The sequence below is a fragment of the Squalius cephalus genome (assembly GCF_949319135.1).
Source record: "Squalius cephalus genome assembly, chromosome: 1".
Lineage (NCBI taxonomy): Eukaryota > Metazoa > Chordata > Actinopteri > Cypriniformes > Leuciscidae > Squalius > Squalius cephalus.
This window is the reverse complement of record NC_137122.1, coordinates 65704206-65722363: the sequence shown is the minus strand read 5'-3', so window position 1 is coordinate 65722363 and position 18158 is coordinate 65704206. Positions and strand designations below refer to the sequence as shown.

The following is an 18158-nucleotide window of genomic DNA, read 5'->3' as shown; positions in this document are numbered from 1 at the left end:
GGCTGCAAGGATGAAGTTGACGATGCTGACTCGTCATCTTCTCAGTGAACACGCCTATATAGAGAAATGCACACTTCATACGGAATTCATTAGCATATGCTAGTCGGTTTATTTTCGCTTGAATTGTTTTGTTTAAAAGTAGACAATTCAAGCTTTCTATATGGAATAACTAATGGAATATTGTTAAATTCGCTCATAATATTAATGTAATACAGCATTCACATACAAATTTTTTTTTTTTTTGGCGAACCACCACCAGTGCTACTAAGCCACCGCGGTGGTGCGGTTGTCAAGTTTACCGGCACAGCCCTAATAAGAGGATGTGTGTGAGAGAGTGAGTGTGAGGATGTGTGTGAGAGAGTGTATGTGAGGATGCATGTGAGAGTGTGTGTGTGTGTGTGTGTGTGTGTGTGTGTGTGTGTGTGTGTGTGTGTGTGTGTGTGTGATAGAGAAAGAGAGAGAGAAAGAAAGGGAGATAGGATAGGTTGTTGACTGACATTGTTGCTTTTTTACCTCTGCAAGAACTCCAGGGTTGCTTCTTGGTCTGCTGGGTATGAAATGTTCAAGCAGTGGTATGAGGCAAACATCAACCTGACAGCATCACTGAAGATGGTGATGTGGATGTTCACTATCACTTGGTCCACAGACCAGACCTAGACCACAGACTTACAAAAAGTACTCTGCATTCAAAGGAGAACTTCCTGTTGTAACATATGCATAAGATAAAATAAGGGATCTATAGCACTGTGACAAACTGAGCCCAAAGAACATAAATTCCAGTAATTATTAAATATAGTTTTACTTTAAAAATATTCAAACATACCACACACAATTATGCAGGGTGTCCTTGGAAGTTCAGCAGTGTCCACTTCAGAGGGCAGATCCACTTTATAGAACATCTGGTCCTCTCTCTCGCTGAAGTACTGGAGAACTAGCTGAAGAAACCCAGCAGTGTAAACATCATCCACATTCTTCTGAAGACATTCTTGTGACATTTCTCTGAAGATGGTCTCCATCTTTGCTGTCTTGTCACTACACTTGAAGTAGGACACAACCCTTGCACACTTACTTGCTATGCTTTTATCAATGTCCATTCCTGTAAATGAGTCTTCATGCCAACTGTCTCAAATAAATATGGCCATTCATGTGTCAAATCAGAGGTCTCAGTACCACTGATGATGTCTTTTCTTTGGGTGAAGAAGGTGGCCCTCATCATGTTGTCAATACCTTTGGTGTCAGGGCACCCTTCTTTGTACATTTTTTTCAATTCCTCCTGTACACGTTTCTGGGAATCAGGCATTTCATTAGGTGGTAGCCGCACCGGTTGCCAGTTGAAACACCTATAGGTGTCTAGTCTTTTCTTTCTACATGGAGCATCTTCACCTTCACTGTTGCTAACAGCTTGTCTCTTTAAAGAAAGTGATGTGATTCCTCTCCTCACATTACCCACTCTGCTGATCATCTGTTTGATGACTGAATCATACCCACTGCCTACAATTTCACCTTCAATGACATCTCTGAATGCCCCAGGATATGCCTTGGACATCTTTCTTGCAATCTCACTGATGTGTTTCTTCCCGGGTGTTGGACATATTGTTAATATTTCACTCACTATCAGTCGTATAATTTCAAGTCTCTCATTTTTTGTTGGTCGAGTCCCAGTTTCCAGTTTTCAGATGATCTCAGATGGCATCTTCTTCCAAGAAATTTCAAAACTATAATGCCAGCTGTCGTCAGGCAGTTGATGAGGTGTGAAACCCACACTTGAACTAGATGTTGACACTGAGTTTGAACTCAGTTGCTGAGCTGTAGGCACCTAAAGAGATGCAGAAGTACACAAAGAACATAGGCTGTAATGATATAATGCTACATGCACTGTAAAGCCATCTATTTTTCCACACACTGTAAAATTTGGGGTGTGGGTTAGTTAATGTTTCAATCCATCAAAGAAACAGATGATACACAAGGAGATGCCAAAGCTGGAGGAGCCTCACATATTTACATCCTGTTTTATAGTATATTATGGTTTTTCAATTAATGATGGCTTGTACAACAGTGTGTGAACATTATTTAAGGTTGGGTATATCATTGAAAAACACCTAACAAGCAAATTCAGGTGTGATGAATGAAAGGTTCACCCTACGATTCTTTACGTGAAAAATGTGACATAATTCATCAAACTTTCCTGAAATTTACATTTAGTCATTTAGCAGACCCTTTTGTCTAAAGCGACTTACAAATTAGGACTAAATTAAACGAGTCATCGTGAAGATGCAAAAAACAACGCAAGAAGTGCTCAAAATACAAAGTGCAGGCATTGTTCAGAGTAGCATAAGCCCGATAAGCGAGGATTTAAAGGAAAAAGGAAAAAGGAGGTTAAGTGCTCACGGAAGAGACGGGTTTTCAGCTGTCTTTTGAAACCGTGAATGAGAATGTTCTGGAGAGTGATTTTGTGGCTCTCTGTGATGGAACCACGAGACGTCGCTCGTTGACCGATCGTAGGCTTCTGATATGGATGAAGACTTGTAGGAGTAAGTGAAAGTATGAGGGAGCTGAGCCTGTGATAGATCTGTAAACAAGCATCAATGCCTTGAACTTGATGCGAGCAGCGAGAGGTAGCCAGTGCAGAGAGATGAACAGAGGAGTGACGTGGGTCCTTTTGGGCTCGTTGAAGACCAGACGAGCTGCAGCGTTCTGGATCATCTGTAGAGGTTTAGTTGCACATGATGGAAGTCCAGCCAGAAGAGCATTGCAGTAGTCAAGCCTAGAAATGACCATGCTCAGTTAGGAAAGGCCTGATCTTCATCATCTGCATGATCGAGCTGTCTTTGAAATGTGATCTGTGAAGCTCAGCTGGTCATCCAGTATTACTGCAAGATTTCTGACCGACCTTGATGGGGTGATTGATGATGAATCTAGCTGGATGGTGAAGTCGTGCTGTCGAGATGGGTTGGCAGGGAGGATGAGAAGCTCAGTCTTTGCCAGGTTGAGCTGCCGGTGATGTTCCTTCATCCATGTCGACAGCTTGAGATCCGTGCAGCTACTGTGGGATCATCTGGTTGAAATGAGAGGAAGAGCTGTGTGTCATCAGCATAGCAGTGGTAGGAGAAACCTAGAAGTAGATCTAAAATAGATCTAAATGTCCCATTAAAGGATTAGTTCGCCTCAAAATGAAAATTTCCTGATAATTTACTCACCCCAATGCTATCCAAGATGTTCATTTCTTTCTTTCTTCAGTGGAAAAGAAATTAAGTTTTTTGAGGAAAACATTTCAGGATTATTATTATTATTTATTTATTTTAAACTGCATTGATTTGGACTTCAACAATCTGATGACTGTTGAAGTCCATTGTGTGGAGAAAAAATCCTGAAATGTTTTCCTCAAAAAGTGGAAAATGTTTTCCTTCTTTTCCACTGAAGAAAGAAAGACATGAACATCTTGGATGGCATTGGGGTGAGTAAATTATCAGGAAATTTTCATTTTGAGGTGAACTATTCATTTAAAGGCATTCAGTACACCATGTACTCACCAGAAAGTGACATTTCATCAGGACTTATTTGAGGACAGTCGGTTGCTGGAAGGGCTTTCAGACACATCACTTTGACCTTAATAAAGGACATAATCATAGACTCATGTTGTGTAATATATTTTGCAAGAGTAATACAAATACAGTAACCCCCCTTAGCTGTTCTAAACTGTCTTATTGCTTAAATATGAGTTGCATTATATACAAATTCAAACACATACTTGTGGATTTGAAGCATGACAGGAGTCTCCTTGCTTCCACTGGCTTGAGGATGGGAAGAAGGTCACTCTCCTGGACATACTTCATGTCCTCGCGGTCCTGGACTCCCCCAGCGCTTTAAGCAAAGGCTCAAGCTGGCTCATTTTTGGAAGAGCTGATTTAATAAAAGAGGCAAGAGCACTCCCTCCATCCATGACACTACAGAGAGACAAGACAGCCAAACGCGTTTCCCAAAAGCATCGTAAGCCTAAGTTAATCATAGAACCGTTGCCACTAATGGTCTCTATGATCAACTTAGGCTTGTGATGCTTTTGGGAAACACAACACAGGTTTCTCAGATCACTGTTCTTTATGCACAACTCAAATAATACGCAAGTAGTAAAAGCTGCTTAACTCTTAACCATATAGTCAGCTCCAGCTAAAGTGGATAAAATATCATAAACCATTCAGTTTAACATTTCCTCTTAGAGACTCTTACCACCATTGCTCATACGAAGGTGTGTTTAGTGTATGTTCACTTTTGGAATTGCGTTGGGATGTCAAAAGGTAAGAATTTTGAACTTTGTCTCAATAGCTCATTGTATATAACAGTCTTGATTTGTTCAAAAATGTAAAATGGAGTACTATTTCTCTAGAAGATTTGTGTATAGCAGGGCTGCCCTGTCCTGTTCCTGGAAATCTAACTACCTGCTGAGTTCAGCTCCAACTCTCCTCAGACACAACTGAAGCAGCTAATTAAAGGGATAGTTCACCCAAAAATGTAACTTCTGTCAGTAATTACTCGCCCTCATGTAAATCTGAGAGCTGTCTCACTCCTTCATAGGCTGTATCACTCCTTCATGTCTCACTCCTTGTTTGGCTCGAGGTCATGGTGCAAAGGACCCTGGGTTGATTTTACTCCGAACCATCCCTTTAAGGTTGAGCCACTGTAGTAACTCTAAATATTTTAACAATGTTTTTACTAACTTTTCTTGGCCGGCAGAATGAAATTACATAGAAGCCTATTAAGAAGTGATCCAGCTCTCAGATTTGATATAAAATATCTTAATTTGTGTTTTGAAGATGAACGAAACACTTACAGGATTGGAATAACATGAGGGTAAGTAATTACTGACAGAATTTTCATTTTTGGGTGAACTAACCCTTTAAGAACTTCAGGAGAACTTGTTGATTACAAACAGGTGTGTTTGATCAGGGCTGGATCTGAACCCAGCAGGTAGGCACATAGATATCATATATAAACGCTAGATGTCTCATTTATATATGATATCTATGGGTAGGCAGATCTTCAGGAACAGGAATGGACACCTTTGCATACATCTTTACTAGTGCTAGGCATTTTCGAATAATCAACGATTAATCGCATCCAAAATAAATGTTTATGTTTACATAATATGTGTGTGTGTACTGTGTATAATAATTTTGTATATATAAATACACACACATGCATGTACATATTTAAGAAAAATGTGTTATTTATGTGTAAAATATTTATAGTTATAAAATAAATTATATATAAATATATATACACAGTACATACAAGCAAATATTTCTTAAATATATACATGCATGTGTGTGTGTATTTATATATACAAAATAATTATAGAGTACACACACATATATCATGTAAACATAAACTTTTATTTTGGATGTGATTAATTGCTATTTATCGTTGCCCAGCATTATCTTTACTCTGTGTCAACAATGCTATGTTTCAGTGAAATTGTCACGACCGCCAAGGTAATGAGCACAGGATCCAAAGTGCAGCAAAGTGAGGTGTTTAATATCAAAAGGGTAATCCAAAAAGCGAAATCCAAAACAGGCAAAGGTCAGAATCCAGGTAGGCAAATAACAAAAACAAGGAAAAGACAAGGCAGGGCAAAACTCGGGCAACAGACGCGGTGTAACGTTAAACATTGATTCACAAAGAACACAAGACAAACAGGGCTTATATACATGAATGACAAGGGGATAACAAGAGACAGCTGGTGATACAAAATACAGACACCTGGGTGCAAATCACAGACAGAATTGTGGGAGATGAAGTTCCTAGTGCAAGACACCGTGGGGGTAAGGAGGACATCTAGTGGGTACCCGGGGAAACACAACCAGACACTGTGACAGAAATGACTTTTGTCCCAAAAAGCTTGTACACAGGCAATGGATAGTAATCCAGTCTGAGCTCTGCTTTCCTACACTTCATGCTCTGCCTTGCATCTTTCACTTCATATAGTCCGAACTCTGGCAAATAGGACACATCATGAGGTGTAACAATAAAGTACACATGCTTCTCCTCCTTCACCAGCATGAGCTCAATTTATTCGAATTCTGTTGACTCGCCTTGGCTTAAACAAAGAACCCCTTTTTATACAGAGTGCCTTTCCACTGTATCTCTGTAGATGCCACAATATTGGGTTCCTTGTCAAAGGTTGTTCCCACAGCAGTCTACACTGCACTGTTATAAAGTTTAGCATGGAAAGGAGTGAAATTCTTTGCCACCAATAAGGGTGCAAAAAAGGAGTCTGAATGTAGGTATGCTTGCAGAAGCTTGCGCGTGATGACAAGCGTTTGACACACGTTTTTGACATTTTGTGTTCTTCGCGCACACCTTCTGAAGTACGAATGTTTGCTTTCAAACCGCATTGTCCACAACCGTATTAGTGGGCCCAATTTCAGTATCAACGCAGGATAGTGAGTGAGGAAATGATGCTTTGGTTTTAGTTTGTGTGCAGGAAACATTTCTTTCCTTGCCTCTAGATAGTCACGGATCTGAACATTAAGCAAAGTAATCTGAGGTACTGATATTCTAGGTGCACAAATTAGTCAAGTCAAGTCATCTTCATTTATATAGCGCTTTTAACAATGTAGATTGTCTCAAAGCAGCTTTACAGAGATAAGCGTATAATTTAAGGTAACAGAGATTGTTTCGGCTTTACAGCAGAGTTAAGTTATTTCCATCTAAAGTTAGTTTTAATTGATTTGCTTCCGTCGCAATGATCATTTGTTATTAAATTAGGGGCCGCTAAGACGACACCATTCTCTCTACACAGACTTTAAACGCGAACCTGTGAGAAACACTGATGGCGGTCACATGCGCATTTAGAATGGGTTCTATAGTTATGTGCGTTTGAATATACGCAGGTTTGGAATTCCCTACAAGCCAAGCCTAAACAAAATACTTGTCTTTCCTTATAAATTTTGATAAGGAATTTATTTTATTTGTTGCTTTGTGGTAGGACCGCGAGACGAATTTTCCCGACAACGCCTTATCTGTAGAGTGGTAGTGGGATCCTCCATAGGGAGAGACTAGTTGGCACTTCAGCACTGCGTTGTCATCGGTCCAGGCGAAGGTCCTTCGTCAGATCTGGATACGGCCTGGATCCGGCAGGCTGCAGGAAAACCTCGGGATAAACACAGACACTAAAATTAGCGTAGATGCCATTCTTCTCATGATGTAACGAGTACATCAGGATTTTTGGGAAGTGTTCCCGGTTCCGGCTGACCTACTATATGCAGCCTAATATTAAATTATAGAAGTCTATAATGTATTATGTGAAAGCTAGGTCAAAGAGATGTGTCTTTAATCTGGCTTTGAACTGACAGAGTGTGTCTGCTTCCCGGACAATGGTAGGAAGACTGTTCCAGAGTTTTGGTGCTAAATAGGAAAAGGATCTACCGCCAGCAGTCGATTTTGATATTCTAGGTATTATCAACTGGCCGGAATTTTGAGATCGTAATAGACGTGACGGACTATAATGCGTTAAGAGCTCGCTCAAGTACTGCGGAGCTAAACCATTCAGTGCTTTGTAAGTAATCAGCAATATTTTAAAATTGATGCAATGTTTAATAGGGAGCCAATGCAGTTTTGACAGAACTGGGCTAATATGGTCATACTTCCTGGTTCTGGTAAGAACTCGAGTTGCTGCGTTTTGAACCAGCTGTAGTTTGTTTATTAAGCGTGCAGGGCAACCACCCAGTAGAGCATTACAATAATCTAGCCTTGAGGTCATGAACGCATGAACCAATTGTTCCGCATTTGTCAATGAGAGCATATGGCGTAATTTAGATATATTTTTAAGATGGAAAAATGCAGTTTTACAGATACTAGACACGTGACTTTCAAATGAAAGATTGGTATCAAAGAGCACACCCAGGTTCCTAACCGACGACGAAGACTTAACAGAGCAGCCATCAAGTGTTAGACAGTATTCTAGGTTATTACGTGAGGAAGTTTTTTGTCCAATAATTAGAAACTCTGTTTTTTCAGAATTTAGAAGTAGGAAATTACAAGTCATCCAATCTTTTATATCCGCTATGCATTCCGTTAATTTTGTGAATTGATAAGTTTCGTTAGGTTTTGAAGAAATATAGAGCTGAGTATCATCGGCATAACAGTGAAAGCTAATGCCATGTTTCCTAATGATATCTCCTAAGGGTAGCATGTACAGAGTGAACAGCAGTGGTCCTAGTACTGAGCCTTGTGGTACGCCATACTGAACTTGTGATCGATGAGACATCTCATCATTTACTGCTACAAATTGATAACGGTCAGATAAGTATGATTTAAACCATGCTAGTGCATTTCCACTAATGCCAACATAATGTTCTAATCTATTTAAAAGAACGTTGTGGTCGATGGTGTCAAATGCAGCACTAAGATCGAGTAACACTAATAGCGAGATACAACCACGATCGGATGATAAGGGCAAATCATTTGTGACTCTAACGAGAGCTGTTTCGGTACTATGGTACGGTCTAAATCCTGACTGGAAATCCTCGCAGATATCATTTCTTTCAAGAAAGGAACACAGTTGTGAGGATACTGCCTTTTCTAATATCTTTGACAGAAAAGGTAGATTCGAGATCGGCCTGTAATTGACTAATTCTGAAGGATCAAGTTGCGTTTTTTTAACAAGCGGTTTAATCATAGCCAGCTTAAAGTTTTTTGGTACGTATCCTAGAAACAAAGATGAATTAATGATATTAAGAAGAGGATCTATGACCTCTGGAAGCATCTCTTTCAGTAGCTTAGTCGGTATAGGGTCTAACATACATGTTGTAGATTTAGATGATTTAATGAGTTTAGTAAATTCTTCCTCTCCTATAGTAACGAATTAATCAAATTTTTCCTCAGGGAGACTACAATGTACTGCCTGATGTGATACTGTAGTAGACGGTTGCATAGTTATAATTTTGTCCCTGATATTATCAATCTTATAAGTGAAGAAGTTCATAAAGTCATTACTGCTGTGTTGCTTGGAAACTTCGGTGCTTGAAGCTTTCTTTTTCGTTAGTTTAGCCACCGTTTCAAATAAATACCTAGGATTATGTTTATTTTCTTCTAATAGGGTTGAAAAATAAGCAGATCTAGCAGCTTTTAAAGCCTCTCTGTAAGTAATTGAGCTCTCTTTCCATGAAATGCGAAATACCTCTAGTTTTGTTTTCTTCCAGTTGCGCTCCATTTTTCCTCCACTACCTCCACTACCTCTTTCAGCTGGACAGTGAGTTGCCAAACTGGATCCTCTGTATCTGTGATCTTCTCACCAATTATAACAGGGTGGCAGGCCTTCATTCAACATTCGAGGGTGTAGAATTACTGTCAGATCCTTCCTTGGTGGGTAAACTGCCTGATTCTGCGATTAAGTTCAGAATATGTGAAGAATTTCTTCACCTTGACAAAATAGTTGAGGTAAATGGCAAGGTCGGATGCCACTACACCCTCATGGCCAGTACAGGGTGGCAGGCCTGGCTGGCAGACATGAAATAAAGCCAGAGAATTAAAGACGGAGTCAAATTTCAAACTTCTGGCTTCACTAGCATCATGATTCTGCAGCTCTTCAACAGTGTCATTGTAGTCTTGAACTGTGCGGATCGGAGCCTGGTGCTCCAGATTATCTAGCTCACTTCTTGTTACACTACAGTATCGGCAGAAATAGCGAGATGTACTAAAGTTTTCTGTGAAACCCCCGATATTACGCGAACCCAAATTATCGCCTGTGATGCAAAAGATTGTTGCCTTCACATTGTTTCCATGTATGTTCAGTCCATTTGTCTCCAGTTCTCTAAGATCAGATATCAGTGGAGAGAACACTTTTTCATGGCCAAATTGTTTGAAATCAGCTTCTCGGCACAAAAGCAAAAGCTGCATGTTGTCAATAGCGGATCGATGAAAAGGATCAAAGTTTGCTAAAGTGAAGTACACCCCAAGCATCTTGTGTTTTTTCTTAGCAGATCCAAGGGGATTAACCACCTCGAATGCATCTTGATACAGGATCACTTTTAAAGTGACACCTGGCTCCAAAAACAACTCATTGGATTTGAATACCAATCCATCACACACATAATTTAAAATGAGAGGTGTACTCTCATTCCTAGATGTACAACATTCTTCCCATACAGCAGGATCTTTCAGGAGTGCTGTTAATGTGTCTTTTATGGGAATATATTGGGCATGTCTCTCCTTTCTGTTTTCATCAATCCCCCAAAAAATGCATTTTGAATGCACATATGGAAAGTTTTCCTCAAAAGTACTGTTTTGTCTTGTACTTTGTGGAAAGAGCAGAGCTGCATGATCCATGAATATCCATGTCCATAGGGTTTTCAAAGCATCTTCAATTTCTATCTCAGAGAGTTTAGTTTTAGCTTGAAGAGATACTTTAAGTTGACTCTTTGTGTACTGCTGGCACACTCTCCACTAAGCTAACGTATCTCTTCTACGATTAACTGTACTGTTGAGGAAGGGATCAGGTGCTTTGCCTGCAACTTCATGAAAAACAAGGACAGATTTCTCATGTATAAACTTTTCATTTGTGCAGGGTCCAGCATATCCTCCTCATGCCCATCGTCATCTGCCCCTTCACCTGAGTGGCTTTCAGTAACAGAGAACTGAGACTCACTAGGAACTGAAGGAAGACAGTATGCACCAGAGACATGCAAAGCTGTAGAGTATTTGTGCTTTCTAGATAGGTGGGACGTGAAAATGAGCGATCACAGTCTTTGAAGGGGCAATGCACCTGCTCTCTTTTTGAAATGGGAAATTGAAGGTGACCCAAAAGATCTGACAGATCAATCAACTGTTTCTGACAGTTTGTAACTTCACATGTGAAGGGTCCCTGCAGAGACCAGAAGATGACTGCCGATGATGACGGTAAACATGACATTTAAATGCGTTGTTATTTCTGAAGCGTAACTTACAACCTGCCATGCAACATGCATATAGGTAATGTGCCTCATTTCTGTGTAGCCCTTGATGCTGTACATAACCTTTTAGGGTTTTCACAGAAACACTACAACTATTACAAGTGTAATCTGCAAACATCTTTACATGGTCCAATGATCACCTTTTTCCACTGATCTTGATTTTAGCAGCTCACGCAACTTATCTGCAGGGAGAAACAAAACAAGCATGTAAGTGTATAGGACATGTTAAGAAATCTACAAATATTCTAAGAAATGTATTGATAAATGTATCTAAAGTACTGAATACTATCAGTGAATCCCTATTATTTATGTGCTCCTGTTTCAGTGTTTGTGCTTCAGTGACGACAGCGTTTTAATTTTGAGTGGTGATAAAAGTTGGCATGAAAGCAAGTATATTGTATATGTGAAAATGTCCCATTGGATTGTATGAAGTTGGGCATTGCAGGGGGTGAGTTAGCGTTTTTGATTAAAGATTACAAGGGCATATTAATATATAAAAAAATTATAATATTGTGCACGGATAACTCATTTATAATAAGCACTGAAACATTCTGTAAAAAAGTTATAATTTTCACTTTTAATTTCATGGCTATAAACTGACTAACTACTAGTGCATTCAACTGTTTGAACCAGCTGAAAATTATGAGAAACAGAAACGATTAATTGCTTATCTGGGTCTTCAGGCTATGCAGTCTGTTGGTTTACCTCACCTCCCGATCTAAGTCTTCGTTCATTCAGTGACATCCTCATAAAATGACCTATACAGTCTGTAGTACCTGACACAGAAGACTCTATAAAGCATCAGTGTGTGTTCATGTTAAAGACTCGCTCTACTATGCTTCACTCACAGGAGTGTGTGTTGTTGAGTCTCACAGGTTCAGTTCAGACTCTATAAAGCATCAGTGTGTGTTCAGCGTGTTAAAGACTCGCTCTACTATGCTTCTCTCACAGGAGTGTGTGTTGTTGAGTCTCACAGGAGTGTGTGTTGTTGAGTCTGACTGCAGCGATGAGGGACATGATGGACGGCAGAGACAGGTGAAGGTGGGAACGGTGGTCAGCTGATTCATCAGAATAAACACACAGAATGAGAACCGCTGTGTTGAGATGGCAGTGAGATGTGGGGTTCACCGCCTGGACATATGTGATTGCTAGAACAATAAGTTTGAATAAAGCTTTGTTTGGTGTGTTGTTGACTTGTACATGCATTTGTTTATTGTGATGGTCACTTTTACTCATTTATTCATGTTTCTTACTGTCAGTAAATAAAATATAATTATTTCATTTATATATGCATTGATTCATTGCTAGACTGAAAACTGAGATGTGTTCACTGCATTTATTTAGTGTGTATTCATGCATATCTATATCATATGACAAAACAAATGCCATTTGTTTCTTTTACTGAAATATATAATTTTCAGTTAAAAAAGTAATATAATTAAGTATTGGTCAGCATTTATCATTATAATTGTGTGTTAGTGTTGGGGTGGGCTATAGCAATGCAATTCTTTCTGGGGTAATCTTTATTTTTAAGGAGGGATATTTACATTTTTGGAGTATAAAATCACCAGTTTTCTCCAAAGGCGAGATCTTGGATCAGCCGCCCGTCTCCTCTGTGCAGACATTACACACATTACACACGCTGAGGAGAACTGCTCTAGGCTGGCGAGTTACTGATGTTATGAAGTGTTAGTGCACCTGTCACTCATAACTTATAGTTACATACAAGATCAGGGAAAGATTCCAGTTCTTTAACAATGAACAATCATAATGACAATAAACAAAACAAAATAAGAAAACATAAATATCATGGGTTTGCGTTTATCATTGTATGAGATTATATACACAGGGGGAAAAGCACAATTACAAGGTTAAATATATTTGAATAATTGATCATAATACATAAAAAAAAAAAAAAAAAAGTTTATTATTTATAAACCTGAGGGATGAAACGAGTTAAACATGTTGAGATTTAAGCCACTTTTGTGGGTGAAACATTTTGCATATAAAATAAAGAAATTAACAACATATTCAAGAGATGACGATTTTGGGTTTTTATAATAAAAAATAATATCTTTAAGGATAAAACTGTGGGTAACATTATAGGGTTAAAATATAAGAACTTAAATCAACCCTAAATGTATTGGTTAAACTACAATCACAAAATAAAAAAATAAATGGGCACTTGATCAGAGTCACAAATGTATTCCAAAACATAGATTTTACAAAAAAAATCTATAAATAATATTTTTTTGTATAAGACATGTACAACTTCACATAAAATATCAATGAAATATACAAATCAGAATCAACAATACATTCCCAATTCCACAACTTGGATTTCACACAAAACTAAATAGATATTTATAATAATGAATTATTATATTAATTATTATAAATAATTATTATTCATACTAAACCAACATTGATCATTCAATATCACGTTTCTAATAATACGCATGCTAACACACACGCTGCTTTATTTAATTGTGAAGTCTGAGTCTCTTCCACCTTTATGAAACACATTTACACACGTATTTCTCCTCATAGACAGTAGTGAGACTCTTCTGTGGATCAGCTGATGGTTTCTGCTCCTGTCATGATCATTTCACACTACGATACAACACATTTATCAGAGTTTGGTGATCGACCTTCATCTACTCTGTAAAGTGGAACAGAAGAGAAAGCAATCAGTGTTCAGTGGAACAAAGTGCAAATTATTATATTTCAATTACTGTTGTTTTTTTATTTTGGTAAAAATAAGTTAAATTGAATTCCTGTAATCAGATTAATTACTGACAATACATGATCTTGGATAGATATTTGTGTTTTTAAATATAATATATGTAAAGCATGAATCATATGTGTGTGTGTGTGTGTGTGTGTGTGTGTGTGTGTGTGTGTGTGTGTGTGTGTGTGTGTGTGTGTGTGTGTGTGTCTGTGCGACTCCTATTGAGTCTCTGTAAAGGAGAAACTAATGAGTGTACGGCGTATGGAATAAACCACAGGGAGCAAATACAAATGTTATTTTGAGTTCAAACACAAACCTTTAGTTAAAGCCGTTTGTCCTCTAGTTTAAACATGTTTGTAGGCTCTTAGTAAATAACTGAGAGTAAAGTAAGTGTAAAGTAGTGTGACGTGTTGCTTGTCACAGTAAAACACACTAGAGACAGAGACATTCCTCATGTGAGCTGGACGCTGTGAGCTGAAGCTGGAACTGCACTGATTTTAGCAGGAGTGCAGCGTTTTCCTACAGTCTGACCAAGTCTGTTTTCACACTGAAATGATTCACTTCTACTGTTAATAAAGCAGGTGTTGATGTTGTAGTGGATTTTTCTAGCGTCTACAAATCGACACTTAATAAATAAAACTGTAGCGTCTACAATCGACACTTAATAACCTTTATACTCCAGCTCTTTGCGTCTTCTGTCGACAACTGGCCGAGTTTCTAACTAACTTGCTTCCCTAAACTGACCAGTTTAAGCAGAAATTAACAGACAGACTTTCAGCAAATGTCCTTTAAATGCTTTAATAACGGCCGGGAGAGTCTTCGAGCAGTTCTCAGAGAAACTCTCCCAAGGAGAATCAAGGCCGGAGGATCTCAGACAAATTCCATTGAGAAATCCCACCGTAAAACACAGATACAACAGTTTTTATAGAATCGAGGTATGGCATAAATGTCAGGCTGCATTACATAATTTTCCCATTATTTGATAGGTTCTTCATATGCAAACCCCTCTGTTACTAGGTAAAGCAAACTTTGTTTTAATGATGACTTCATTTGTTAATCACAAGATTCTAACAGACTGTCTAGTTTCATTTCCCAAACTATGTTATTTTTACACACATATGCACACACTCAAAGACACAAGTTTTCCATTGGTTTCGTATAGTACATCCTGTTCAGATGTTAGATGTTAAATAAGGTTAGATGTTAGAAACATGGTTAGTTTAATATACAGTTTAAAATTTCTACGACAATGGATAAAGCTGTGACAGTGAGCTTTTGTTCTCTTTCCTCCTTTGTGTTAAACATTTCAATAACTTCACATTTTGTTCTCACACAAACCCTGTGTTGCAATAAAGCTTAATGATAATTTCCTTTCACGAATGTTTGAAAGGTTTGTTCACATATCAGAGGTAAATGAAGATCTCTTTAATATCTCAGTGATGTTTCCTCACCTCAGGACACAGTTTGAGTCTCGTAGCTCGTCTCTGAGCCGCTGCTGTGAGTCTCCTATCTTATTGAAACTCAGATCAAGCTCTTTTAGAAACTGCAGTGCTTTTGAGTTAGTCAAAGACTGAGTTAGAGAAGAAACATCTGTAATGCCACAGCAATATAGTCTAGAAAGACACAAACAGAGGAAGAGAGATTATCTTACAAACAAATCATGAATGTGAAGAATTTTACACAAATATAATGTGAACTCAGACTCACTGTGAGATATTGAGAATAAAGTGTTTTAGTTTAAAAAACCCAGAAAGTGCACTGCTATAAACAATGAAACATAAGCCCTGCTGTCTTCAAATAAATAAACTTCAGTCACACTGTAATTGCTGTACAGTTTAATGATACTAACTCTAGTTTCTCCAGCTTGAGTTGTGGGTTCATCAGTAGATCACTGAGGTTTTTCACTCCAGAGTCTCCTAGTTTATTCCAGCTCAGGTCCAGCTCTCTCAGGTGTGACGGGTTTGATTTCAGAGCTGAAGTCAGGATGAGACTCTGTTTCTCTGTAATACTGCAGTTCCACAGACTGAAGACAGAAAGAGAAAATGACTATGATGATCTATGATGATCAACTAACGTGTTCATCTTCATCCAGCAGACTTTTGCTGACAAATAAACAGGGATATCAAGGTAAAGGTAACATGGAGAAAGACTACACATTGTTCATTTAAATATACTACCAACATTGTAACAATACAAAGGTTGAAATTGTTGATGTATTCATGTTTACACATTAATTTCATTTCATTTTTAAAGGGTCATGAAACCCCCAAAACACACTTTTTGATGACGTGACGCGTGACCTTTCCAACGTGATGACGTAATACGTGGCACATCTCAGAGATGGTACAAGACGGGCATTTGTGGTTACAATATATATATATATATATATATATGTGTGTGTGTATATATATATATGTGTGTATATATGTAAACTTAGTGTCCCACGTTTTTTTGCTGCAAATGACTGGGCATTAGTTCTTGGACCGTCACTCACAGCTATTAGTAAATGTGTTTTTTTTTTTCTTCATTGTTACTATGTTGTTTATCGTTTATTTTTGTTGATTCTTGGTGTTTACCAGAGTATATGTGAGCGGTGCGGAGTGGGTGCGGAGCAAGGAGCGGAGTTGTGTGATTTTGCCAGGAGCGAGGAGCGGATTTTTTTAATGTCGGAGCGTTGTGATTTTATCTCGCTCCAAAAACGCTCCACTATCGCTCAGGACCAAACCACTGTGAGGCAACGGAGGGGGACTCAAAATGTTTCTAATCATATTTTGCATTTGTATTGTTTCACTAGTACTTTCACAAACATTTATATAAAGTATATATCATGTAATTAATTTTACACATGCTTTTAATGATATTTTTACCGACCCCCTCGCAATTTCTACCTGTGCAACTCCATTATATGATGGACGATTTTATAAGTTATTTTATATAAAATAACTTATATTTTATAAGGCCCTGCCTGTTTACACGAGAATGCTCGTGGGTGAAAACGTAAAAATATTTTATCAGATGTACCTTTCGTTTAGACGGCGACGGCGTTTTTGGGGCTTAAAAACGCAAAAAAAGTTAAACTACCCTCCAGAGTGGAAATCTTAAAAACGCTCCACCGTCCTGTTTCCGTCTAGACGGTAAAAGCAAAAGTCTGCTAGACAGTGAAGGCACCGATCAGTGCTTCACATTGCCACCTTGCCGCTGAGTGCATACTACATTGAATTTCACACACTTTTGCGTCACCATATGCACGCAGATTTCCCTCCCATAACGGTCATCTAAACGCAGAATAAAAGTTATTACTTTTGCGTTTTCTGTCGATCTCCGTGTCCTCTTTGCTTCATGATTTTTCTGTGCGTTGGACGTTGTTGTTCCTGATCTGTATCCCCAACAGTAAAGGATAGCCTAATTTATAAAAAAATATAAATATATTGTAAAAGGTAGTGATGACAAAGGAGAACGCGAGTGCGGGGAGGTGATTACAACGTCAAAAGATTCCTTGTGATTCCTATTTTGCTTTGTTTTAAAGTGAGCTAAAGGATAGCCTAATTTATTGGTTTGGGGCTGTTCAAAATTCCAATAAAGTATGTGGATGTTCTTCTCTTAGTACTGCGTATTCGTTTTACAGTACATGCATCTTCTGATCAGAGGTTGGTGTTATTTAAAAAAAAAAAAGAAGAAAAATTTACCGTGGAGCGAAAACGGAGCGAGACGTATTAAGGGCGGAGTGGGGAGGGAGCGAGGAGCGGAGTAAATTGCGTGTGTGTATTTGCAGTCTCTTACCGCTAAGAGGCGCTACAATCACAGACTTTGCAAAGTGTCAGTTTATTCTCTCTATTGCGTAATCTGCCGCCGCGCCGCGGCTCATTGAGAGCGATTGAAAGCTGGTAGCAAATCAATTCAAATGAAAAATTGAACGAATTCATAATCACAATACTGAAATTAAATTGAATAATGAAAAAAAAATCAACATAAAACATTGTAATAGAAAAATATTAAGCCACATCAATGAGGCTTTGTAAGAGCATAAGACATTAGATTAACAGTATTCAGACGATAGCTCTGTGGTCAATGCAATAACATGAGCCTCGCGGAGCTTCAAGCGATCTGAGATCGAATCTCAGTGTTGCCGACAGTGTTTATGTTTTTCCGTTCTTGATGCTTAAATATGTATCTGTTTATTAAAGTCAAGCATCTTGTTTAATTATCAATTGTACATTACAACATAAATTTGCTACATTCCAGTTGAGCCTCTGCAAAGACGACACATCTGATGAAGGAAGACTGTCAGTCTGTCAGTCCCACATTAATTTCCCACATGTCTAGTACAATTATGTGTTTTTGTTTTATTAATACAGTATATACTTTTTTCTTGATATACCCCGAAAGAATGGAAGTGAAATGTGACAACATGCCCCATAGGTGGGGTACATTGTAACATAACATATGACAGCTTAATATGTTATCTGATCTAATAAAAAAAA

General features: G+C 38.3%; 1 protein-coding gene across 1 annotated transcript in view; it reads right to left on the bottom strand.

Moving 5' to 3' along the window:
- Positions 1-13559: 13559 nt before the first annotated feature.
- LOC307171838 (uncharacterized protein) overlaps positions 13560-18158 on the bottom strand; it is a gene marked incomplete at both ends in the record, with an annotated part of 40415 nt that continues 35816 nt past the window's right edge. Inside the window, 2 exons of the mRNA XM_079893739.1 lie at positions 13560-13608; positions 15129-15290. Of these exons, the coding sequence (XP_079749865.1) occupies positions 13560-13608; positions 15129-15290 (211 nt within the window). The remainder of the gene's footprint in view (positions 13609-15128; positions 15291-18158) is intronic.